We start from the raw sequence: 24,800 nt of genomic DNA, 5'->3' as shown, positions 1-24,800 counted from the left end.
GGAATACCATAGACGCAGTCACACTGGGGCCAGCGCCTTGGAGAAACCATGGAAATGTGAGGACTGTAGGAGAGGATTCAATTACCCATCCCTGTTGGACAATCACCGACGCACTCACACTGGGGAGTGGCCATTCACCTATTCCATGTGTGGAAAGGGATTTACTGAGCCAACCGGCCTCATGTTACACCAGCGCATTCACACTGAGGAGAGATTGTTCAGCTGCACTCAATGTGGAAAAAGTTTCAGGTCTTCATCCGATCTCAGTCAACATCAGCGAGTTCATACTGGGGAGAGGCCATTCACCTGCTCCATGTGTGGGAAGGGATTCACAAAGTCCTCCAACCTGGTGACACACCAGCGAATTCACTCTGAGGAGAAACCGTTCAGCTGCACTTCCTGTGAAAAGAGGTGCAGGTATTCACACAGCCTCGAAGAACACCAGCGAATTCACACTGGGGAGAGGCCTTTCACCTGTTCAGTCTGTGGACAGGGATTTACTCAGTCACCCAGTCTGGTGAGTCATCAGCGAGTTCACACTGGGGAGGGGCCATTCAGCTGCACCTCCTGTGGGAAGAGTTTCAAGCAGTCATATGCTCTCGTTGAACACCAGCGAGTTCACACTGGGGAGAGACCATTCACCTGCTCGGTGTGTGGGAAGGGATTCACTGTGTCATCCAGCCTCAAGGCACACCAGCAAATTCACTCTGAGGAGAAGCCATTCAGCTGCTCTGACTGTGGGAAGAGTTTCAGGTCTTCAACTGCTCTCTTTGTACACCAGCCAGTTCACACTGGGGAGAGACCATTCACCTGCTCTGTGTGTGGGAAGGGATTCACTCGGTCCTGTAGCCTAGTGACACATGAGCAAATCCACATGTGACTGAGACGTTGGATTCTGCTGTTTCTGCTAATGTTCATTACATCCAGGGTGATAGTTGGACAATTTTAAGTTTGTTTCTGTTGATATTAACAACCCTATAACTGGCTGAAGTTTAATATTCTGTAGATGTCACTGACCTTCGAGGCTACAGTGTCCCTTTTTAAAGGCACCATCTGTGATCTTTCAGCTGAATTCAAGAACTCTCAACGGAAATTTGGTTGCAATAAGACTGAACTTTTAACTTCAATCCTAAATTGATCTTTGATGCAAAATCTACAATTCATTGTCTCCCAAGAATAAGGGTTCTCATCAAGTGGAGGTGACTTTGCCAGCTTGGGTACATTCACAGGATGGAGGATGATCACTCCAGCGGCTCAGCAACAAGAGCCAACACTGAAAACGACAACCCACAACCAGACCCGAGAACCACTTCATATGTGGCACTTGAAGCAGAACCACCTCTCACAGATTGGTCTCTGCAGCCAACAGTAACATTGAAGCAGAGAGTGGGTGGGCCTTGAGGGTCCCAGTGACCAGGGGTGAAAACAGTCTTGATTTTGCACAGAGGGGCAAGAGAACTGAAGCCAGACAGACTGGAGGGAGGGAGGAAACAAGGAGTGAAGGACAGAAATGGTGGAGATGGTGAGATGGGTTTGGATTTCAGCCCGGGGAGGAGGGAGCGTGTGTGGGATGGGGGTTTACAGATTTGGGGGAACAAGAGAGGAAAGAATGTTCCAGAGAAATTAGAATTGTCTGATATGAATTTCTTTCCTGGACTGACCGTGATTAATTTTGTAAACTCTTTTTACAGATCTTACAAGGGAAAGATTTGTAGATGCAAAACTCAAAACGAACATTTTGGTTTGAATCACTCAACTATTCATCAACCTTTCAATGTGGAAGGATAAATGTTTATCTGTGGAAAAGATCTTAAACATCAGTGCAACTGGAGAAACACCAAGACACACACACACCCGAGTGAGAATGTTCCAGTGAACTGATTATGGAAAGAGCTTTAACCAGTTACACATCCTGAAAAAACATCACACCATTCACAGTGGGGAGCAAACACGTGTTCTGTGTGTGGACGAGGCTTCAACTGATCTCTAGGCTGGAGAGACAGGAGGAGACCCAGACCATGGAGAAACCTTGGAAATGTGGGGACTGTGGGAAGGGATTCAAGTCTTCTTTCCGGCTGGAAATCCATCGACGCAGTCACACTGGGGAGAAGCCATTCATCTGTTGTGCGTGTGGCAAGGGATTTACCAAGACAACCTACCTGATGTTACACCAGAGAATTCACACTGAAGAGAGGCCCTTCAGCTGCACTCACTGTGGGAAGAGGTTCAACAGCACATCCAGCCTTGCTACACACCAGCGAATTCACACTGGGAAGAAGCCATTCACCTGCTCTGTGTGCAGTGAGAGATTCACTCGGTCATCCGGCCTTTGGACACACAAGCAAATTCACATTGAGGAGAAACCGTTCAGCTGCACATCCTATGGCAAGGGTTTTGGACAGTCATCCACCCTGACTGCTCACCAACGCACTCACACCGGGGAGAGACCGTTCAGCTGCTCTGTGTGTGGGAAGAAATTCTCCCAGTCATTCGATCTGGTGAGACACCAGCGACTTCACACATGGGAGAGACCATGCACCTGCTCGGTGTGTGAGAAGGGATTCACTCAGTTATTCACCCTCCAGTCCCACCACCGCACTCACACTCAGGAGAATCCATTCAGCTGCAGTACCTGTGGGAAGAGTTTCAAGCAGTCATCCAACCTTCTGACTCACCAACGCACTCCTCTGGGGAGAGGCCGTTCACCTGCTCCTTGTGTGGAAAGACATTCACAAGGTCCTCCAGCCTGCTGAGACACCAGCAAATTCATAATAGACTGCAAGGATTGGATTCTGCTTTTAATCACAGCCTGGATTGATAGTCTGACAACATCTGGTTTGTTTCTGCTGATGTTAACATCCCTATAACTTTAAAGTTTTAAAAAAAACTTTTGTTAGTCACAAGTAAGGCTTACACTGTAATGAAGTTACTGTGAAATGCCCCGAGTCGCCAAACTCCGGTGCCTTTTTGGGTCAATGCACCTAACCAGCACATCTTTCAGACTGTGGGAGAAAACAGGCGCACCTGGAGGAAATCCACAAAGCACCGGGGAAACATGCAAACTCCACATAATGACCCAAGCCGGGAATCGAACCCGGGTCGCTGGTGCTGTGAGGCAGCAGTACTAACCACTGTGCCACCGTGCCGCCCTGGCTGGAGTTTAATATTCTGGAGATGTCACTGATTTTCGGAGCTGCAATGTTCCTTTTTAAAATCACCTTCTGTGATCTTTCTCCTTAATTCAAGAATCCTCAACAAGAACCTGTTCATAAAGTTAACAATAAAATTACGAACTTTACTTCAGTCCTAAATTAATTAATCTTTTCTGCAAATCTGTGTGTGAGGGGTTCCACTGATTAACATCTCCAATGAGAAAGTGCTGATTAATCCTTGCTGATAATTCTGACTGACCTCTTCACAGTGATGTGTCCATTATGAAATTCAATTGTGAAGGAACCTAAACAAAGTAGTGAAATATTATACAGGCACGATAAAAGTTTACATAAAAACTTAAACAACACAGATAACCCGGATAAATGTGTAGTGGTACAACCCGGATAAATGTGTAGTGGTACAACCCGGATAAATGTGCAGTGGTACATTTTGGAACCCGGATAAATGTGTCGTGGTACATTTCGGCAGGTCAAATGGGATGAAGGAGTATAATATCAAGGGTAAGACTCTTAGTAGTGTAGAGGATCAGAGATACCTTGGGGTCCGGGTCCATAGGACTCTTAAATCGGCCTCGCAGGTAGAGGAGGTGGTTAAGAAGGTGTATGGTGTGCTGGCCTTCATCAATCGAGGGATTGTGTTCAGGAGTCGGGAGATAATGATGCAGCTTTATAAGACCCTCGACAGACCCCACTGAGAGGTCTGTGCTGAGTTCTGGTCGCCTCATTACAGAAAGGATGTAGAAATTATTGAAAAGGTGCAGAGAAGATTAACAAGGATGTTGCCTGGATTGGGTGGCATGCCTTATGAAGATAGGTTGAGGGAGCTTGGCCTTTTCTCCTTGGAGAGACGAAGGATGAGAGGTGACGTGATAGAGCTGTACAAGATGTTGAGAGGTACAGATCGGGTGGATTTTCAGAGGCTTTTTCCCAGGGCTGAAATGGCTACTACGAGAGGACACAGGTTTAAGGTGCTGGGGAGTAGGTACAGAGGAGATGTCAGGGGTAAGTTTTTCACTCGGAGGGTGGTGGGTGAGTGGAATCGGCTGCCGTCAATCGTGGTGGAGGCAAACTCGATAGGGTCTTTTAAGAGACTTCTGGATGAGTACATGGGACTTAATAGGATTAAGGTTTATAGGTAAGCCTATATATAGGCCTAGGTAGGTAGGGAAATGGCCGGCGCAACTTGAGGGCTGAAGGGCCTGTTTGTGCTGTAGTTTTGCTATGTTCTATGTCTCATAGTCTTCTGGTATCATAGCTTCCACTTGGCAAAGAACTGCGTCACATTCAGAGATCTGGAAAAGGAAAGGTCTCTGTTCCACTCTGCTGTGATGCGCGCAGTAAACGCGTGTATTTCAGGGGCAGACAACCGAGCTGCTGCGTGCCATTCCAACAGAGAAAACGGCTCCTTATTTTCAACGGCACTGATACCTGGGCTGAGGACTGGACTGAGTGAACATATTCACACAGGTTCCATAAATACAAACAAAAATTCGCACAAATGAATTTTAAGATGTCAATTAGACTAACTTGAGCACACAAAGTTGAAGCTTCCTCAAATTATGGTCAGTTGAGTCAGTGAAGCAGCCTATTATATTTGCAGTGATGTCTGCATTCGAGCTCTTGCTGCTGTTTGAACTGAAGGCGGCTGAATCAAGGATTGCGTTTGCCGGGTGTTGTGGCGCGCACCTGTAATCCCGCTGCTGGGAGGCTGAGGCTGCTGGATTGCTTGAGGTCGGGAGTTCTGGGCTGTTGTTGTCTGTGCCGATCGGGTGTCCACACTAAGATCAGTATCCGCATGGTGTTCCGAGAGGACTCTGGGAGCACCAGGTGTGCTAAGGAGGGGTGAACCGGCCCAGGTCGGGAACGGAGCAGGTCAAATCCCCTGTGCTGTTCAGTAGTGGGATAGCACCTGTGAATGGGAACAGCAGTGCAGCCTGACCAATACAGCGAGACGCATCCTTTTCTCCACACCTTCAGTCGCAGCAAACAAAATATTTTGCTGTTCCAATCAATGCAGACAAACCCGATGCCTCTCTGCCTGCCTCCACACTCACTCCCTCTGCTGCCCCTTTCATTCACTCTCACATCCAATGCTATCACCACAGCAAACTACGCAAGTAAACCAAAACCAAGTACACACACTTTTGACCAACCAACTCTACACCAGCCCTGCGCGCTCACACGCACCATTCTGCAATTCCCACTTTCCTCACTCTCCCCATTCTTTGCCTCCTCAATATCCACCTCACTTTTACTGCTCCCTGCTGCTCACGGCAGGAACTGCACTTTTAAAATCTTCAACTTGCACAATCATGTCAGCCACGGCCACAAGAGAGCGCGAACCTATTCACCTCCTCCACACTACTCATATCGCGCACACACTTCCCAGCACATCCACCAAACATTCAACCTGTCTCTCGGCTCTCATAACTCCTTCTCGTTTATTCATTCCCTTCTGACAATTTCTCCACTGTCAACATCGAAAGTCTAGACGCTTTTGACTCAATCTAATGCTGTAAATGAGAGAGTGGGAGAGAGAGAGACAGCAAAATGTTCATTGTAATTTCCAGTTTCAGCGTTGATCGCCAAGCCACTTTGGCAATTCACAGACACCCCATTATTCGATGTCCCATCGACCGAGTCTATTCTCAAAGATAAGCCCCGGGGTGGTGACTGCACCGGAGGGAACGCGCAGTAACCAGGCATTGCGCTCAATAGATTTCACTTGGCAAAAAGGTGCGTCAAATTCAGAGATCTGGAAAAGGAAAAGTCTCTGTTCCACTCTGCTGTGATGCGCACAGTAACCGTGCGAATTTCAGGGGCAAACAGCCGAGCTGCTGCGTGCCATTCCAACTTGATCACCTGCTGCAGGTGCAGCAGGTGATCAAGAAGGCGAATGGAATGTTGGCCGTGCTAAGTGTAGCCTGGGTCCCTCGGTATCCATCCACCGGACAAGGTCGACAATTCTGAGGTCCTGGAACTAATTCCAACGAGGGTAACTCATTGCTAAGACAACGGTGTCTGCGCTGGCTCAAGGATGTGGGATGGGAACGGGAGCAGACCGTTGGCTCCATTGAGCCCTGCTCCGCCATCCCCACACGATCGCGCCTGATCTTGGGTTGCAACTTCAGTTGCCCGCCTGCTCCCCATATCCCATAATTCCCCCCGAGGGACCAAAAATCCATCCCTCCCACAGAATGTATTATTATTCATTTTGACAGGAGGAAGCAGCAACGGGAATGTAAACATAAATTGCCGGGGACAATTGACGGGATTGCGCAAATGGTTATTCATTTTGTTTCTCCAGGGAGCTCAAACTGGCACAATGATCAGAGCAACAACTGTTTTCGATCAGGAAGTAATTTCAGCCCCTCCTGATTTTACAGCTGGTCGGCAGCTGTAAAATCGACATTCCCTGACCGGGAATCGAACCCGGGCCGCGGCGGTGAAAGCGCCAAATCCTAACGACTAGACCACCAGGGAAGATGCGAGCAAGTGTTTTAATCTGACAGATACATTTCAGCGTTTTTCAAATACTCGAGAAAGGTTTGGGGGAAAAAAAACCTCATGTTTCGATCGAACACGAATGACTCCTTCAACCAACAGCAAATTACTGCAGATTCTGGAATTTAAAAGAAAAACTTAAAATGCTCGAAAATCTCAACAGTCATGACGGCATCTCTGGAGAGAGAATAGACCCAACATTTCAAACCTGAATGGTCAGTCATCAAAGCTGAAGACAGGAAAAGAGGACGAGATTAATACTTTAAGTGTGGGAGATGTTGTGTGAGGGTGGGAGCCGTGGGGAAGAGTTGACAAAGTTGTGATGGAAAAAAAATCAAAGGGAATGTAAATGGTGGCGGTAAAAGCAAAATACTGCGGATGCTGGAATCTGAAACAAAAACAGACAATGCTGGAACATCTCAGCAGGTCTGGCAGCATCTATGGAGAGAGAACAGAGCCAACGTTTCGAGTCTGGGTGACCCTTCACCAGAGGTCTGTAGATCCTCAGTTAATGAGAATATTGAAGTTTCAGGGGAGATATTTTTGGAATCTAAGGGGATTAAGGGCCATCAGGATACGTTTGGAAATTGATGTTGATTCCTGGGAGTCGTCATAATCTCCTTAAATTCCAGAGGAGACTCCATGGGACATGTGAGCCAATCCTACTCCATTAATTCCGTTCCCTGCAGCACCAGATCTGATAGGGATCACCTCTGTTAAAAGGGTTGGTGGGTGTTCTGAGGCATTGAATTCGAGGCAGCAGCATTTGTGGGGGAAAGTGATCAAATGCCGCAAATTTCAGGTGTTCAGTTGATTTGCTTTACACGTCACGAATACTTTTTCTCGAACATGTTATTACGAAACTTTAATGCAGTAGGAAGTATCATTATTCATTTTGACAGGAGAAATCAGCAGAGACAATGTAATAGCAATTGCTGTGGGCAAAAGACGGGCTTCTGGAGCCAGTGTGGTTGTTTCTCCAGTAAACCGGATCTGCTTGCCCCGAGGTCATCACCGTGTTTCTGTAGTTCGGTGGTTATCACAAGAGCCAGGTTAATTCTGAAAATATCTGGTGAGAACAAGGAATGATGGGAAGTGTACATGATAAGATTTGAACTTCACTTCGAAAGTTCAAGTCCATCACCTTATTTCCTGGGCAGGGAATGCAGTCTCACTGTTTGTAATCATGTTATTTATATCATGATGCAAAGATGCCGGCGTTGGACTGGAGTGGGTACAGTAAGAATTCTCACAACACCAGGTTAAAGTCCAACAAGCTTATTTGGAATTGCGAGCTTTCAGGAGAACTGCTCCTTCATCAGGTTGTTCAACTCGGCAGTCAGAAATTCAGCCTGTGTGTGCTCTCGAAAGGAGCCACTTGAACACACGCTGCTTTACCCCAACAACGTTTTAAGTTGGTAATGTCTCTGCTCGTTGCTCCTGACGAAAACGACACCGCGCACACTCCTGCACTCAATCCGAGCTGTTAGATCAAAACTTAAATCCACTTTGGCAGCGGTGGGATTCGAACCCACGCCTCCGCAGAGACTGGAGCCTTAATCCAGCGCCTTAGACCGCTCGGCCACGCTACCACGTTGAAACACATCGCGATCATATTATTTAATGATAATGTTACTGAAATTCATGACAAGCAATGGAGCTTGGAAAGGCCATCAGGAGGCATGAGCCTGTTCCTTCACTGATTCAGGGAAGTCTGAACTGCGTAACAAACAGAAATCATCTCACGTCAGAAACACAATGAGCTGCAGTGAAGGGACGGCATCATTTAAACTGTCCTTAAGCTCGTCTCTTCCCAATTTCCTGCCAGAAATGACAAGAGAACCTCCTGTTGAATTTGCTCAGGTTCTGCACTGAAGGACACGAGGCGAAATTATGTTTTGTATCTTCGTCAAGGCAATAACTCACAGTTTTCACAGTTTGGATGAGAGCAATAAATCTTCAATTCCAGACCAGTAATCTGAACAGCAGGGAAAGAGTCAAACTCTAACAACCAGCCCAGCAGCTTACAGCGTGTTTTAGAATTTAATTTATCCCCGCTGCTTTTGTTACTTTAATTTTCACGCCACTTTCACCACAAACAGCTTTCTCCTGCAAAATGGCGCCTTCTGTCTCTGCGCCAGTGATGTGTTCAGCCAATGACAACATATAACAAACACTCCAGTGCAATTATCACTTTCGCTTTTAACGGTTCGAAACCGGACAGAAATATTTCCAAATGCTTTTCAATGCAGAGTGCGGGAAAAAGTTTGATAATTCAGTGTCAATGTAAACGGTAAAATCTGACCAATTACCAGACAGATTTGACCTTGCAACAACGGCTCAATCGTTCGTACTATGCACCCTATCACTGTCCTTCTCTTTCTGTGTTTGTCCTTGAACTGTTGCACATGTGAAACTTCCAGCTCTGATATAAACTTGCAAACCTCACTCGGTTGATTCTAGTAGATCTGTTTTCGATCGGAGAGTAAATCAGATCATTATTAATGGTTTACTGAGAGCAAATAGTGCTCTTTTCCAAATCGGGAATTGAAACCAGACATCACAGGGAGAGTGATGAACACAAGCCACTGGACTACCGGAAACCGGCGAACTGTGTTTTTCAAACTGACTTCACACATGTCCCTTTGCTCATTATTTTCCTCTCAGATCTTTTTCACTTGTGACACGTTTCTTCTTCAAAATGACCTGTTTGGATGGAACATAATTGCCTCCTTCAGCCAATGACAACACGGATTGAATTCGCTGGGTCATGGAATTGACAGTGAGGTGAAATGCTCCCACAAAATGCTAAAGTTTAGAAGGATGAGGAGGGAATCTGATAGATGTATATAAAATTCTAAATGGATTGATAAAGAAAAGGAAGACCAAAAGTTTCTTCTTATGGGGCAATCAAGGACAAGAGCTCACGTGTATAGTTTGAGAGCCCGTGGATTTAAAACTGAGATGGGGAGAAACTACTTCTCGTAAAGGGTGGTGAATTGGTGGAACTCGCTGCTCCATAGCGCGTTGGAATCTGAATCGTTGAATGATTTCAAGAAGGGATAGAAATATTTCTGATGAAGAAAAACACATTAAAGGGATATGGAGAATAGGTGGGGAGGTGGATTTCAGATCAAGGAGAGGTCAACCATGATCTGATTGAATGGCAGAGCAGGATCACAGAGCTGAATTTGCCGACATCTGCTCCCAATTCCTATGTTCCTATGTTTCTATGTATAGCGTTCAATTGTCAAGCCCACCAACCTCATCAGTACGGTTCTGTTGAAATATATGTACAGTACGCCCTCTGGTTCCCCTTCACCCACAACGCATGTGAGTCCTGCAAGTAAATTTGTAATCGTCTCATTCTGTGGTGTAATCATTCTGTCATTCTCTGTTTCCCTCATTTATTTTCCCCTGGCTTCCACCATATCAGATGTTGTTATGTTTCCTCCCTGCTGGATTTCACTTAGAAGTCATAGAAGTCATAGAAACCCTACAGTGCAGAAGGAGGCCATTCGGCCCATCGAGTCTGCACCGACCACAATCCCACCCAGGCCCTACCCCCATATATTTACCCGCTAATCCCTCTAACCTACACATCTCAGGACGCTAAGGGGCAATTTTTAGCATGGCCAATCAACCTAACTCACACATCTTTGGACTGTGGGAGGAAACCGGAGCACCCGGAGGAAACCCACGCAGACACGAGGAGAATGTGCAAACTCCACACAGACAGTGACCTAAGCCGGGAATCGAACCCAGGTCCCTGGAGCTGTGAAGCAGCAGTGCTAACCACTGTGCTACCGTGCCGCCCTACACAAACAATAACTTGTTTTAAAATTCCTACATTTCTAAACATTCCGAATGTTAACGAAAGGTCATGGAGGTGAAAGTTTATCTTTTGTTTCCCTATACACAGACGCTGTCTGACTTCCTGAGTTTTTCCAACATTATCACGTTTCATTGCAAATTTCTGATCCGCTGTTAGATGGCGATGAAAATATATTTAGTTGACATGCTTTTTTCAATGCTGGCTTTTTGGTCAATGGGTATGACTCTCGGTTTGGGTGTTAAAATCCGCAGGCTTGCGAGGGGTCCCTGGTTTAAATCCTGGACAAGCCCTTGCTTTGTAATGGACAAGTCGTGGATTTTGTTAGTTTATTTCCCGTGACATGGCGGAATTGGTTCACATGGGACATGATTTGAGAACCTGAGAACACACTGAAAGGCTTCCCATTGTCTCTGTCTACACTTCCCGCTGTCTCGGGAAAGCAGCCAGCGTAATTAAGGATCCCACGCACCCCGACATTCCCTCTTCCACCTTCTTCCATCCGGAAAAGATACAAAAAGTCTGAGGTCACGTGCCAACCGACTCAAGAACAGCTTCTTCCCTGCTGCTGTCAGACTTTTGAAAGGACCTACCTTGCATTAAGTTGATCTTTATCTACACCCTGGCTATGACTGTAACACTACATTCTGCACTCTCTCGTTTCCTGCTGCATGAATTGTATGTTTTCTCTGTATAGCGCGCAAGAAACAATACTTTTCACTGTATGTTAATACATTTGACAATAAATCAAATCAAATTCTGTTCGCACAACACACTCACAGAGGATCCAGATATTTGCAAAAGGTGACAATGCTTGCAGACATTCATTTAATACTTATTCACCCATTCAGAGGACACCATGCTTGTGGGTTCCGAGAGTTGTTTTGTGTATATTGAGTTGTGGGTGATTGCTTCTCTCTCTGTCCCTGTCTGTGCCTTTTTGTCGCTGGAGACCTGTCTCTGACTCTTTCACTTTTCAGTCTCTCTGTCTGTGCATCGATCAGTGTTCCCTCTTATGCTCTTTGCACCCTCTATTCTCTCGCTGTCCATGTTTAACCAACGTTCACTGGATTTAACCCTGTGATGAGGCGGTTGTGCGGGGAGGAGAGAGTCAGTTGGATGGTTTTGGGTTGAGAGGTGGTCAGATGGAAAAGACTGAAAATGGGGCGATGGTTTGACTCTGGGCATACTGAGACGCTGTTTACCCACCGGGTTGGAGTATGTAGATCAAAAATATTAAGGCGAAAGACGTAAGAGGAGTTTGCAATGTTTGGAAGGAGATACAGCGAAGAAGTGCAAGATGTGAATGCAGTTGTTGATCATTGAGAGGAATGCATTCGAACCTCAAAGATTCTGCCGGTTGATTAATCGTCAACTTTCTAATTGGAATAAGCTGAGATACCAGATGGAAAAGCCATATTTGTCTCCATGCATTTTATTATATGGAGTGCCAGTTCTGATATGTGTCCGTCTAGCTCAGGGTCGTGCATTCGAGTCCCACGTTGGGCTCTGTTTTTACTGGGTTCAGTTCCAGCAGTGTCGCCGTTCAAACTGAACCTTTCTCCATCCCGCTTTGTTTTAAAGTTTATTTAGTAGTCACAAGGAAGGCTTACATGAATGAAGTTACTGTGAAATTCTCCTCGTCGCCGGACTCCAGCGCCTCTTCGGGTCAATGCACCTGACCAGCACATCTTTCCTATTGTGGGATGAAACACTCGCAGAACGGGGAGAACGTGCGAACCACACACTGATAGTGACCCAAGCCGGGAATCGAACCCAGGTCCCTGGCGCTGAGAGACAGCGGTGCTGAGCACTGTCCCACCGTGCCGCTCTATGAATTTCACAATTACCGCTTTCATGAGTTAAAGCGATCTCTGCTTCCCTGGTAGTCGAAGAGTTTAGTGCTTAATTCAGCTCGAAGTTTTCTTCTCATTTTGCACGAGATTGGAACCAAGATCTGGGAGATTGTGTCAGTGGAAACAATAATCATCCCCATTGCCATTCAGTCACTCCAACCTTACCCCCTGTCACAAAGTCATAAAAAGAGTTCTTGCCCTCTTTTTTGCCTTCACTCTGTAGTTACTTGTAAATCATTAAATCTCTATCTTCTTCCATTTTGGATATAACGTCAGCGACCCGAAACATTCACTTTGTTTCCCTCTCCAAAGACGACGTTTGACCTGCTGAGTGTTTCCAATATTTTCTGTTTTGAAATGGGATTTTCAGTAACTTCAGTGTTTCTTTTTCTAGTTCAATGTGGATTAGTTTTCTTGGACTGAATGTTCCCTGTTTAAATCGTTAAAGGGCTGAGGTATTAAATAATAAGATGCAAGAATGTGTCACCCTATTTGACATAAAATGAAACAAAATGAGGATCAATCATTCCAAAAGATGTTACTAATTCAAAATATCTTTTGCAGGGGGTCCACCTCCGGGTGTCATTCACTCACTCATCTGTCCCAATTGAAACAAGAAGTCGGACGGTGAGAGTCCAGATTGCTCAGCATTACACCAAGGAAACGACAGCACTCTGACCTATGACACCAGACCTTGCTCCCAAAACACACACACACACACACACACACACACACACACAGACACACACACTTGCTCAATAATTGCCAGTCTCCAGTCGAATGGTTGCTGTTGTGTGACACCAACCGCTTCTTTCTTTCAGCAGATGATTTAAAGAGTAGCGAAAGATGAAAAAAAATTGCTGATGTCGGCACCTATCGCCAGAGGCTCAGCATTGTGCAGTGTAATGGAAGTTGAACTGGCTGACAAATTGTCCTCCCGATTCCTGCTTTATGAGGAACTGAAATAAAAGATCCATCGACAAATCAATCCTCAACAATGGCAAAGAAGAGCAAGGGTCCGCCTAAATTTAAACTCGGTTCGCTGGATTCAGAGTGGTCACCATTAGACCAGAGGACCTAGAACATAGCAGCCGGCTGCAAATGGTCACTCAAAGCATTTGACCCACTTGCTGTTGCTGCCGCATTGAATGAAAAAGGTCACATGTTTTGAGTAACCATTTGCATCAGGTGGCTCTGTTCCTGTTTCTGTGGTGTGATGGTGGGCACTCTGGACTCCGAATGCAGTAAGCGGAGTTCAGAACTCGGTGAAAGATTGTTTTTATTTGCTGAAGACGATGATGAGTTTGCTGAAGCGCATTTCATTTTTAATTCTCAGAAAGTGGAAAATTAAACACTGAGGAAATTTCAGCAAATTCCAGCGCAATCACACTGCAGACGATGCAGCGAATGACTCTCCTGGCGTCATTGCATCAGCTCCAGAGAACACAAAGGGCTGAGAAACAGAGACACCACAGTGGGCAGGGGGTCCACCGACATGTGTCACTCATTCACTCATCTGTCCCAATTTAAACCAGAATTCGGAGGCGAGAGGCCAGAGTGCGAACCATTACACCATGGAATCGACAGCAGTCTTTTCTCCAAAACGCACACACTCTCTTTCTCTCTCTCACGCACTCACACACACACACACACATTTTGCTCAATAATTGCCAGACTCCAATCGAATTGTTATTGTGCAACACCAACTGCTTCTATCTTTCAACAGAGGAGTTAAAGAGTGGCGAAAAGGTGAAAAGCACTGATGTTGCAGGCATCTGTCGCCAGAGGTTCAGCAATGTGCATTGTAACAGCAGCTGAACTGGCTGACAAATTGTCCTCTCGATTCGGACTTGGTGAGAAAATTAAACGCCCTTTAGTATATCCATATTCTGCAAATTAAAGCAAGGCTCCGCCGAGATTCGAACTCGGATCGCTGGATTCAGAGTCCAGAGTGCTCCCCATTACACCACGGAACCCAGCACACAGGAGCAATCTGAAAATGGTCGCTCAGTACCTGTGCCAATTTGAACAGCAGGGCGAAATATCAGTCCCATTGCACAATTCCGTCAATTACCCACAGCAATTCATATTTACATTGCCCTTGCTGATTCCTCCTGCAAAAATGAGTAAGCTACCTTCAACTGCAGGATATTTCACTGTAGCTTACCACGTTTAAAGAGCAATGTTAGCATCGAACTTTTATAAACCTGTTGTGTTCAAAATGCTGAACAACATGGTCACCTCACTATAAGAAGGATGTGGAGACACTGGAAAGAGTGCAGAGGAGATTTACCAGGATGCTGCCTGGTTTGGAGGGTAGGTCTTATGAAGAAAGGTTGAGGGAACTTGGGCTTTTCTCTTTGGAGCGGAGGAGGTTGAGAGGAGACTTGATAGAGGTTTATAAGATGATGAGGGGGATAGATAGAGTGAACGTTCAAAGACTATTTCCTTGGGTGAATGGAGTGGTAACGAGGGGGCATAACTATAGGGTTCATGGTGGGAGATATAGGAAGGATGTCCGAGGTAGGTTTTTTACTCAGAGAGTGGTTGGGGTGTGGAATAGACTGCCTGCAGGGATAGTGAAGTCAGAAACTTTAGGAACATTTAAGAAGCTATTGGATGGGCACATGGAGTACTTTGGGATGATAGGGAGGAAATAGCTGGATCTGGGTTTCAGACAAAGCTCGGCACAACATCGTGGGCCGAAGGACCTGTTCTGTGCTGTACTGTTCTATGTTCTAACATCAGCATATCGCAGCTCTGCTTTCGTCACACTGGAAGCCAGTGTGAAAATATGAACAATTTAATGTCTTAACAGACAGGGAGGAGTGTATGAATGTCGATAATTGGCACTGTGCACATTCCTGTCGTAAGTATTTGGGAGAATCAGGAAGATGAGATCCTGGTGCAGACTGGCTTCGATATATAAAGGTTTAAATGTTTTGATAAACAAACCTGCAATACTTTCTGCTCGAAAGCAGCTCTGCCAGAAACAGTGGAGTGAGATTTGTATTTTTGCTTCCGAGTTGGAAATGTCATGTGGGCAACAGGTCAGGTCGAGAACAAATACTGATAGTGAAAGACAGTGATAGCCTGCAAAGCGCTGACGATGGAGATGTTGATACAAGGTAAAATCTGGGTGGTAATGGGTCAGAGTTAACCATTTGCACTGACAGAAATATCACTCATTTCTGGATAAAAATATCGTGCTGAATGACAAGAAACTTCTCACTGAATTTAGCAGTAATCTATTTGACTTAGACTGATTCCAAGCAGTCTTCATTCAGAAAGCAGTAACTGTGAGATTAACAAAGTGGGATAGAGAAAGACTCAGTTTGATTGGTGACGCTGCCGGAGGAATGGAGAGCTGGAGTTCACCCAGGAAAGCAGCAAAGTTTAAAAATAATGAGAACCAGCCAATGTTGCCCTTGTCCATCATTCCTTGTTTCAGTTAATCCATCCTGTTATGCTCTCTATCACAGACCTTCCCTTTTAATCTCTTTACTGATAGCCAAGTTCCGCACGCATGAGGACGGCCTCAACCGGGATATTGGGTTCATGTCACACTATCTGTAATCCCGACAGCTTGCCTGGACTTGCAGAATTTCACTGGCTGTCCTATCTGGACATCTCTTTAACCTGTCTTAATGCTCTCTCCACTCACATTGGTTGTACCTTTAAGACTTGATTAGCTGTAAGTATTCGCATTCCAACCATTATTCTGTAAATTGAGTTTGTGTCTTTATATGCCCTGTTTGTGAACAGAAGTCCCACTCACCTGAAGAAGGAGCTTAAGGCTCTGAAATCTTGTGGCTTTTGCTACCAAATAAACCTGTTGGACTTTAACCTGGTGTTGTTAAACTCCTTACTGTGTTTACTCCAGTCCAACGCCGGCATCTCCACATCATGACAATCAACCTAACCCACACATCTTTGAAAAGGAAAGCGGATCACCAGGAGGAAACCCACACAGACAGGGGGAGAACGCGAAAATTCCGCATATACAGTAACCCAAGAAATTGAACCTTAGTCACTGGCGCTGTGAGGAATCAGTTCTAACAACTGTCCCACCGTGTCGTCCTTTCCACTGCATTCAATTTTACTGCAGCTCGCTGCGTTCAAAGGGCAGTGTTAGTATCAACCTGTGATTCAATTATGTTGTGGTAATTTTGCTGAACAACATGAATTTATCACCGTTAATGGACCGTGGGTTCCAACCCCACGTTGAGCGCGATTGTTTTTAAACTTTGCTGCATTTCTGGTTGAACTTCAGCTCGCCATTCCACCCGCAGTCTCACCATTGAAACTGAGGCCTTCTCCATCCCGCGCTGTTAATCTCACCGTTACTGGTTTCTGAGTGAAAACTGCCTCCATTTCACTGGAGGTCAGAAAGTTTGCTGTTTAATTCAGTTAAAGGTTTTCTTGTCACTGAGCCCGAGATTTGGACCCAGATCTGCACGATATTTGTATCAGTGGAAACAATGAAATCCACCCCATTATCAGCCAAATTCTACCCCGCATCACCATCTCTATCGTCAGCGCTTTCCAGCCCATCGGTTTTTAAAAATTCTTGACATGTGACATTTCCAATTCAGACTGATACTAATTGCGATAGAACTGGTGCTGACCCGGAAGTAACACGGGATTGTTGTTCAGGGTATAGCAATAAATCGACATTCCCTGACCGGGAATCAAACCCGGGCCGCAGCGGTGAGAGCGCCGAATCCTAACCACTAGACCATCAGGGGAGTTAATGCGAATTATTTAAAACACTAATTTATACATGGACCACCATGGACCACCTCCAAAGGGTCCACCGCCAGGAACGTCCCGCCCACCGTGAGCCCCCTCTCCAGGGCGAGGTGGACCGCCTGCACAGCCTTCAAGAAGAATACGGCCCGGCCGTACATCTCAGAGGCCGCGACAATGGCTCAGGGGCCGACAACCCCAGCCATTGCCTTAACACAGGCCTCGATGGACATGTCGGGGTGGGCATAGCACTTTACACCGAGCTGCCGTGTGAGCAACGAAAAAGGTGGCAGGGTCTTGGGAGCGGCGGGGGCTCTGGCAGCTGCCACGCCCACATAGGTGGGCCGAGAAGGCTCTGCCACCGGCGACGCCTCCATAGTAATCAAGGGAGTGCTATGCCCACCCCGAGACTGCCCAGATGCACGGCAGGGCGTATAAGAGGGAAAAATAAGGGAGGATAGGGTAGGTGGATGGGGGTCTAGGTGCTCTCTCCCCGGAGCGAGAGAGGAGAGAAGAGGTTGGAGGAGCAGGAGGGAGCACGAGGGACAAGGCACGGAGGGGGGCCGGTGCCCCAGTCAGGGGGAAAGAGGGGAGGGGGTGTCAGTGTTGGGGGCAGCAGCAGTGGGTGGGGGACTTTACTCCTCCAGCCCTTTCGGGTGCAAACAGTTCAAGTCCGGGGTGTCTTCATCACCCCCCCCCCCCCCGCCCCCCCACTGCAGATGGAAAAAACAGTCTGAATTTACTTCACCCCCCCCCCCCCCATCCCTTTCAGGCACCGACCTTCTGATGATGAGGGCACCAGCCCAACCACTCAGTCCCTAGATGTTGAAACGTGCAGTCCTCCCTCCCATAGATGGAAAGAAAAAAGAAAGAAAGTCACTCCGTGTCCTCTCTCCCTCCAGGGAGAGAGCACCCTCCAGTGGATGGACGGATGGCAGGCAGGTAGGCCAGACGGCAGGCAGGCAGGCCAGACGGCAGGCAGGCCGGCCAGAAAACAGGCAGGCAGGCAGGCCAGACGACAGGCAGGCAGGCCAGACGACAGGCAGGCAGGCCAGACGACAGGCAGGCAGGCCAGACGACAGCAGGCAGGCAGGCAACAGCTCACCTTCCTCCCCCTTCCCACTTTCAGATGCTGGAATGACCAAATTAACATTTCTGCCCGGTTTCGAGCCGGGGACCTTTCTTGTGTCAGGCAAATGTGACAACCACTTCACTACAGAAACAACCTCTCTGATGTTGGAGACAGGAGGAAGTTTCAGTCTGTCTGAAGCTCAATCTTCATTCACACAAAGCCCGCGCTCTGATCAGCTGGAGGACCAGAGTCCTTCCGGTCCTCCAACTCTTCCTATTAATCAACACCTCAGAAGGTCAGGGGGTGGGATCTGCCCTGCAATGCGCAGCTTCCCCCTCCCTTGGACATGCGCAGTCCCGGGCCGGGGGGAGGGGGAGATCACCGAGCAGCTTCTCGCTCTGGCCGGAGCCGCCAGCCGGTTGCCTGGAAACCTTGGCTCGATGTGGTGTAGGGGGAGGGGAACAATGGGTGGGGGCGGGGCTCCTGGGTCCGCGCGCCCGGGCCTGCGCACTGCGGAGCACAGTGATTCCTATTGGCTGATTCAGGCAGGACTCCATTGTGACATCACAAAGGGGAAGTTGGCCAATGATGATGTAATTTAAACAATGCCTGAGATCACTTCACTTCTTGGTCAGACCCCCTTTTCAGTCCAGTGCTACTTGGAGTTTACCGTCAATTCAACAACTATTGGGTTACAAGTCCCTCACAGTTCTGATCACAAATTTATGATAAAATAATTTAAACAATGGATGAGAACGCTTCTTAACTAACTACTGACCACTGTTTGTTGATTGGTCAGACCCCCTTTTTACAGATTCAGGAATCTCAGCCACTGAACACCAGCCGGTCCTGGAATAAGTTTAATTCTAACTCATTCTGAGTAAATATTCTCACCAGGTCCTCTGTTGGGGCCCTGCTAAGCAGCTTTAATGGTTCATGATTGCAGAAACTGAGCAGTCACAGGAATGTGGTCAAGATAGTCATGTCCCACAATGCCTCACATTCAATCTGCTGTCCGTCAATTCTAACAGAATATGTGGCTGTATGTAGCTGCCTCGGACATGGTCAACCCCAACACTTCCTTCCTGAACTGCTATCATGCCTCAGGTGTAAGTACACCCACAGTGCTGTTAGGGAGGGATTTCCAGCGACACATTCCACACTTCCTCTCGACTGTGGGTGGATACGAGATTGGTACATTTCATTCAACTGCACTCAAGCTGAGTTATTCAAATCCCTTTATTCTACGTGACAATATATTCATGATTTCTTTAAAACAGAAATTAAACATTCCCATTTGATTTCAGGTATTAACATATTCTGCTGGTTTGTTCTTTATTGTCAATGTCAGGCTGGGGTTGTTCCCCTTGGAGCAACGGAGGTTAAGGGGAGATTTGATAGAGGTGGACAAGATTCTGACAGGTTTAGATAAGGTGGACAAAGAAAAGCTGTTCCCATTAGCTGATGGGACAAGGACGAGGGGGACACAGATTTATGGTTTTGGGTCAGAGATGCAGGAGGGATGTGAGGAAGAATATTTTGATGCAGCGAATGGTAATGACCTGGAACTCGCTGCCTACGAGGGTGGAGGAAGTGGAGACAATAAACAATTACAAAGGAAATTGGATGGGCATTGGGAGGTTTCAAACAGAAATAGTGACTCTGAACTTCCTCACACTCTGTCACTCTGTGATCCGTGTGAAATCTGAAACCAGGTATTCGCAACAAGACTCAAAGAGCATCAGCCACTGGAGACAAAGTCGTGAGACCGGCCAGTCCAGCAGAAAGAAACCCCCCGACCCTCCCCATTGACCAACTGTGAGAATGAACAAAATGCAGTCCTGGATGTAATTGAGAGCAGAAACAATAACAGCAGAATCCAACCCCTGGAATCACTCGTGAACTTTTTGGTGTCTCAACAGATGGGATGAAAGACTGAATATCTTCTCACACGCAGAGCAGGAGAACGGTCTCTCCCCAGTGTGAACTCGCTGGTGTCTCAGCAGCCGGGATGAAACTTTGAATCCCTTCCCACACTGAGAGCAGGTGAACGGCCTCTCCCCAGTGTGAACTCGCTGGTGTATCTGCAGGTCAGATAATTGACTGAACCCCTTCCCACACTGAGAGCAGGTGAACGGCCTCTCCCCAGTGTGAACTCGCTGGTGTCTCTGCAGGTTGGATAACTGACTGAATCCCTTCTCACACTGAGAGCAGGTGAATGGCTTCTCCCCAGTGTGGCTGCGCCGATGAACTTCCAGCTCTGAAGGGGCTCCGTGTCCCTTCCCACAGTCCGCACATTTCCATGGTGCAGGTGTCCTTGCCTCTCTCTTGGGTGGACAATCAGTTGAAGCCTCGTCCACACACAGAACACGTGTCCAGTCTCTCCCCGCTGTGAATGGTGTGATATTTATTCAGTCTGTGTAACTGGTTAAAGCTCTTGAGTCTGTGAACTGGAAGACTCTCACTCGAGTGTGACAGTGTGTTGGTGCTTTTCCAGTCACACTGATGTTGGAAATCTTTTCAAACTGACAGACCAGACAACAATTTCTCCTTCAAGATACAAAGGCCGATGATATTCAGGTCCCAAGGAACATGACTCTGTCAGATCTAGATGTGATGTTTGAGATTTCGGCCTGTGATTCCTCTTTCAGTATCCTGTAAAACAAGTTTACAGAGGTCATCAGTGTCAGTGCAGGATAGAGATTCAGAACAGACAATTCTAGTTTCTACGGAACATTCCTTCCTCTCTCCAGACTCGAAACATTGGCTCTATTCTCTCTCTATCTGGGGGATAGCGTGGGAAATGATGCTGCGGTAGATCAGCCAATTCTCAATGAATGGTTGAGGCAGTTCGATGGGCTGAATGGCCAACTGCAGCTCCTGTTATGATTTCTGAGTCGTGGACATGAAGCAGTGAGCGTGGATCTGTCAATCAGCCTCAATCAGCACCTTCAGGAGAATTGGGAGGGTGAATATTAGATACAGCAGAGTGAGAATGGAGGGAGAGTGTGTGGGATGGAGATTTACAGCTTTTGGGAATGAGAGAGGAAAAAATGTTCATGAGAATCATAGAATTAATACATCTTATCAACCGTCCCTGAGCCTTCACAATGAATCCCTCTTCTCAGGACACCCTTATCTCTGACTTGTCTGTTCTGCTCGCAGTCTCACAAAGCAGCTGCCTGTGTGCTGATACGAGGGGCCCTGCTCGGCAAGTTTAATGCTCCATGACTGTGTCTTTAATGACTGAATAACTATAGGAATATGGTCAAGTCAGCTAAATCACATGATGCTTTATATTTCGGTTAGTAACTGCCCATTTTGTTAACATAGCACATTTGGATATATAAATATATATAAAAGCAAAATATTGCGGATGCTGGAATCTGAAACAAAAACAGAAAATGCTGGAAAATGTCAGCAGGTCTGACAGCATCTGTGGAGAGAGAATAGAGCCAACGTTTAAAGTCTGGATGACCCTTCATCAGAGTTCTGACAAAGGGTCATCCAAACTCGAAATGTTAGTCTATTCTCTCTCTATAAATATATATAGGACAGCTGCCTCAGCGTTGGCCCACTCTAACACATGCACGAAGCAGGGCTGACTGTGTGGAAATGCTTAGATTGAAGTTTCCTGCCTTCTCTTTAACAGCGAGTGAAAATGTTTATCGACTTGCAGACCTTCAAAGGAGTCAGTGTCTGCTATTTCAGCATGAACAGGCTAATCTTCACCGACGTAGGCCCCAGAACATTCTGCTTTTCGGCCTTCACCAGAGGGTGAGCAAGACCAGATTTCTCCATAACAAATACCAAAGGCGAGATATGGGGATATGCTATGCAAATAAAAGATTAGCAGAAGTCAATTTTGAACGCGAAAGGGCGAAAAGCTAGGATTTAATTGGCGAATATGTCCGTCAATGAAGGATTAGAAAAATTCCTGGTTTCTGATTTGCTGTAATTGACTATTATTGCCAAGTTATTTTTCTGTAACATCAGAACCACTTGCGGGACAGCTGCACAGGGTTTCTCCTTGTGCACAAGTCATTAAAGGCCCCACATTGGATTGTGCGTGGTGTCCAGTGCTGTTTGTACTCAAGTCGACTAAGAATGCCTAAAGTTGCTGGTACCCAGGATCTCTGACAACTATCCCTAACCGGACCTTGACTATCCAAAGGTTGGCCAGAATCCTCTCCAGTAACTTACCCGCCACTGTTGTCAGGTTCACCGGCCTGTAATTACCAGGCTTCTCTTTGCAACCCTTCTTAAACAATGGAACAACATTAGTCACACTCTAGTCTTCCAGAACTTTGCCAGTGGAAAGGGATGAAGCAAATACTTCTGCAAGGCCCTCTGCAATTTCTTCCCCAAGTTCCCCAAACTCCCACAAGATCCAAGGATGCACTTGATTTGATTTATTATTGTCACATGTATTAGTATACAGTGAAAAGAAATGTTTCTTGCACACTATCAAGACAAAGCATACAGTTCATAGAGAAGGAAAGGAGAGAGTGAAGGATGTAGTGTTACAGTCATAGCTCAGGTGGACAGAAAGATCAACTTAGTGCGGGGTAGGTCCATTCAAAAGTCTGACGGCAACAGGGAAGAAGCTGTTCTTGAGTTGGTTGGCACGTGAGCTCAGACTTTTGTTTCATTTCCCCAACGGAAATAGGTGGAAGAGTGAACGTCCGGGGTGTGAGGGTTGATTATGCTGGCTGCTTTTCTGAGGCAGCCAGATGTGTACAGAGTCAATGGATGGGAGGCAGGTTTGCGCAATGGACTGGACTTCATTCACAATCCTTTGAGAAATCCATTGGTGAGAAAAGCATGGATGTTAGGGAACTTGGGGAAATGAATAGTGATGTCTTGAGGAGTGTACATATAACAGAGAAGGTGGTGCTGGAAGTCTTAAAGTGCATCATGGGAGATAATTCCCTGGGACCTGATGAAGTGTATCCCAGGACATTTTGGAAGGCTAGGGAGGAAATTGTGGGTCCCCTAGCAGAGATATTTGAATCATCGATAGTCACAGGTGAGGTGCCTGAAGATTGGAGGGTGGCAAATGTTGTGCCTTTGTTTAAGAAGGGCTGCAGGGAAAAGCCTGGGAACTACAAGCCGGTGGGTGAGCCTCACATCTGTAGTGGGTAAGTTGCTCGAAGGTATTTTGAGAGACAGGATCTACAGGCTTTTAAAGTCGCAAGGACTGATTAGGGACAGCATAGCTTTGTGAGTGGAAAATCATGTCTCACAAATTTGATTGAGTTTTTTAGAACGTAGAGTTTCAGGTCATTACCATTCGCTGCATCAGAATATTAGTATTGTTTCTGAAAATTTCATGCATCCCCTCTTGACTTGACCGGACATCTATTCATTACCAACTTGAGTTTCGCTAAATCCCTGTCTCAGCTGAGGTTTCTAGAACTTTCATTCATTCCTTTATTTTCTTTAGACTTGACTGTCAGTGTCCCTCATTTAACCCATGAAAAACTTTGGTGTATATAAACCTCTGTCCTCTGCATCAAGTCCCACACACTCACCCATCACCATGTCCTCACCATGGGGCTGCAGTGGTTAGCACTGCTGCGTCACAGTGGGTTCAATTCATGGCTTGGGTGACTGTGTGTGTGGAGTCTGCACGTTCTCCCCATGTCTGCATGGGTTTCCTCCCACAGTCAGAAAGGCTTGCTGGTTAGGTGCATTGACCCGAACAAGTGTCGGAGTGTGGCAACTAGGGGAATTTTACAGCAACTTGCTGTGTTAATGTAGGCTAAGCCTACTTGTGACACTAATAAATAAACTTTAAAACACTGACCCACACAGGCTCCTGGTTAAACAACTCAATTTAAAACATTGCATCTTTTTTTGCAAATCCTTCCATGACATTATCGTTCCCTGTTTCCAGTCACACAGATGTTTGAATCTTTTTCTACAGACACACTTACAATCAGGTTCTGATGAATGGAGTGACTCTGGCAGGTTTTGATCTGATGTCTGGTTTGAGTTTCCCTTCAAATTTTGTCATCAAATTTCCTGTAAAAAAAGATCATCACTGTCAGTCAAGAATAGAAATTAAGTGAGAAACATTTCTCTTGGGTTGAGTTTTCTGTGTGTAAATCCTCCCCTTCTAACTCCCTGTAAAAGGAGTTTCCAAAGTCCATCCCTGTCAGTCCAGGAGAGAAATTCACAACATTCTCTCCTCCTGCTGGCAGGGAGCACCGCGCATGCGCACTATTGCCCATCGCCCCGAGAAAGATGGCCTCCGTCAACTCGGGGCCTCCAACTCGGCATCTGCGGTCGCGGACTCGAATGGTAGGAACGCGGCACTGAGCAGTTATTATTCGGGTTCTCCTGTCTCCACTGGGTGCTTATGAACCCTCTCCACCCACCCCACCGCCTGCATTACCCTCCAGAATAAGCCGTTTCCCTGGAAACCCGGAGCCGATATAACTCCCTTGCTGCTGCTGCGGCAGCAACATCCACTGCGCATGCACTTTAGATCTACAGTACGCATGCGCAAAGTCTGTTGTAAGTATAGATCATATTCTGATTCACTGTGAATGCTGGGTAAGATAGCCACCATTGAAGTATGTTCTTGCATAAAAAATAATTATGTATTC

The 24,800-nt window shown here is 46.5% G+C and overlaps 1 protein-coding gene and 4 non-coding genes across 5 annotated transcripts in view; all 5 read right to left on the bottom strand.

The window, feature by feature from the left end:
- LOC144483983 (uncharacterized) overlaps positions 1 to 24,800 on the bottom strand; it is a 196,264-nt gene that overhangs the window by 11,303 nt on the left and 160,161 nt on the right. Inside the window, 2 exon segments of the mRNA XM_078202559.1 lie at positions 16,664 to 16,743; positions 20,083 to 20,345. Coding sequence (XP_078058685.1) covers positions 16,664 to 16,743; positions 20,083 to 20,345 — 343 coding nt within the window.
- On the bottom strand, positions 6,585 to 6,656 carry trnae-uuc (transfer RNA glutamic acid (anticodon UUC)). Its single transcript has one exon. It is a non-coding gene; the product is annotated as a tRNA-Glu (tRNA).
- trnal-aag (transfer RNA leucine (anticodon AAG)) lies at positions 8,188 to 8,269 on the bottom strand. Its single transcript has one exon. It is a non-coding gene; the product is annotated as a tRNA-Leu (tRNA).
- On the bottom strand, positions 14,270 to 14,341 carry trnaq-cug (transfer RNA glutamine (anticodon CUG)). Its single transcript has one exon. It is a non-coding gene; the product is annotated as a tRNA-Gln (tRNA).
- trnae-cuc (transfer RNA glutamic acid (anticodon CUC)) lies at positions 17,042 to 17,114 on the bottom strand. Its single transcript has one exon. It is a non-coding gene; the product is annotated as a tRNA-Glu (tRNA).

This window comes from Mustelus asterias, unplaced genomic scaffold, assembly GCF_964213995.1.
Source record: "Mustelus asterias unplaced genomic scaffold, sMusAst1.hap1.1 HAP1_SCAFFOLD_85, whole genome shotgun sequence".
Classification (NCBI taxonomy): Eukaryota; Metazoa; Chordata; class Chondrichthyes; order Carcharhiniformes; family Triakidae; genus Mustelus; species Mustelus asterias.
The sequence above is the reverse complement of the archived record's forward strand: the minus strand, read 5'-3'. Positions and strand labels throughout refer to the sequence as shown.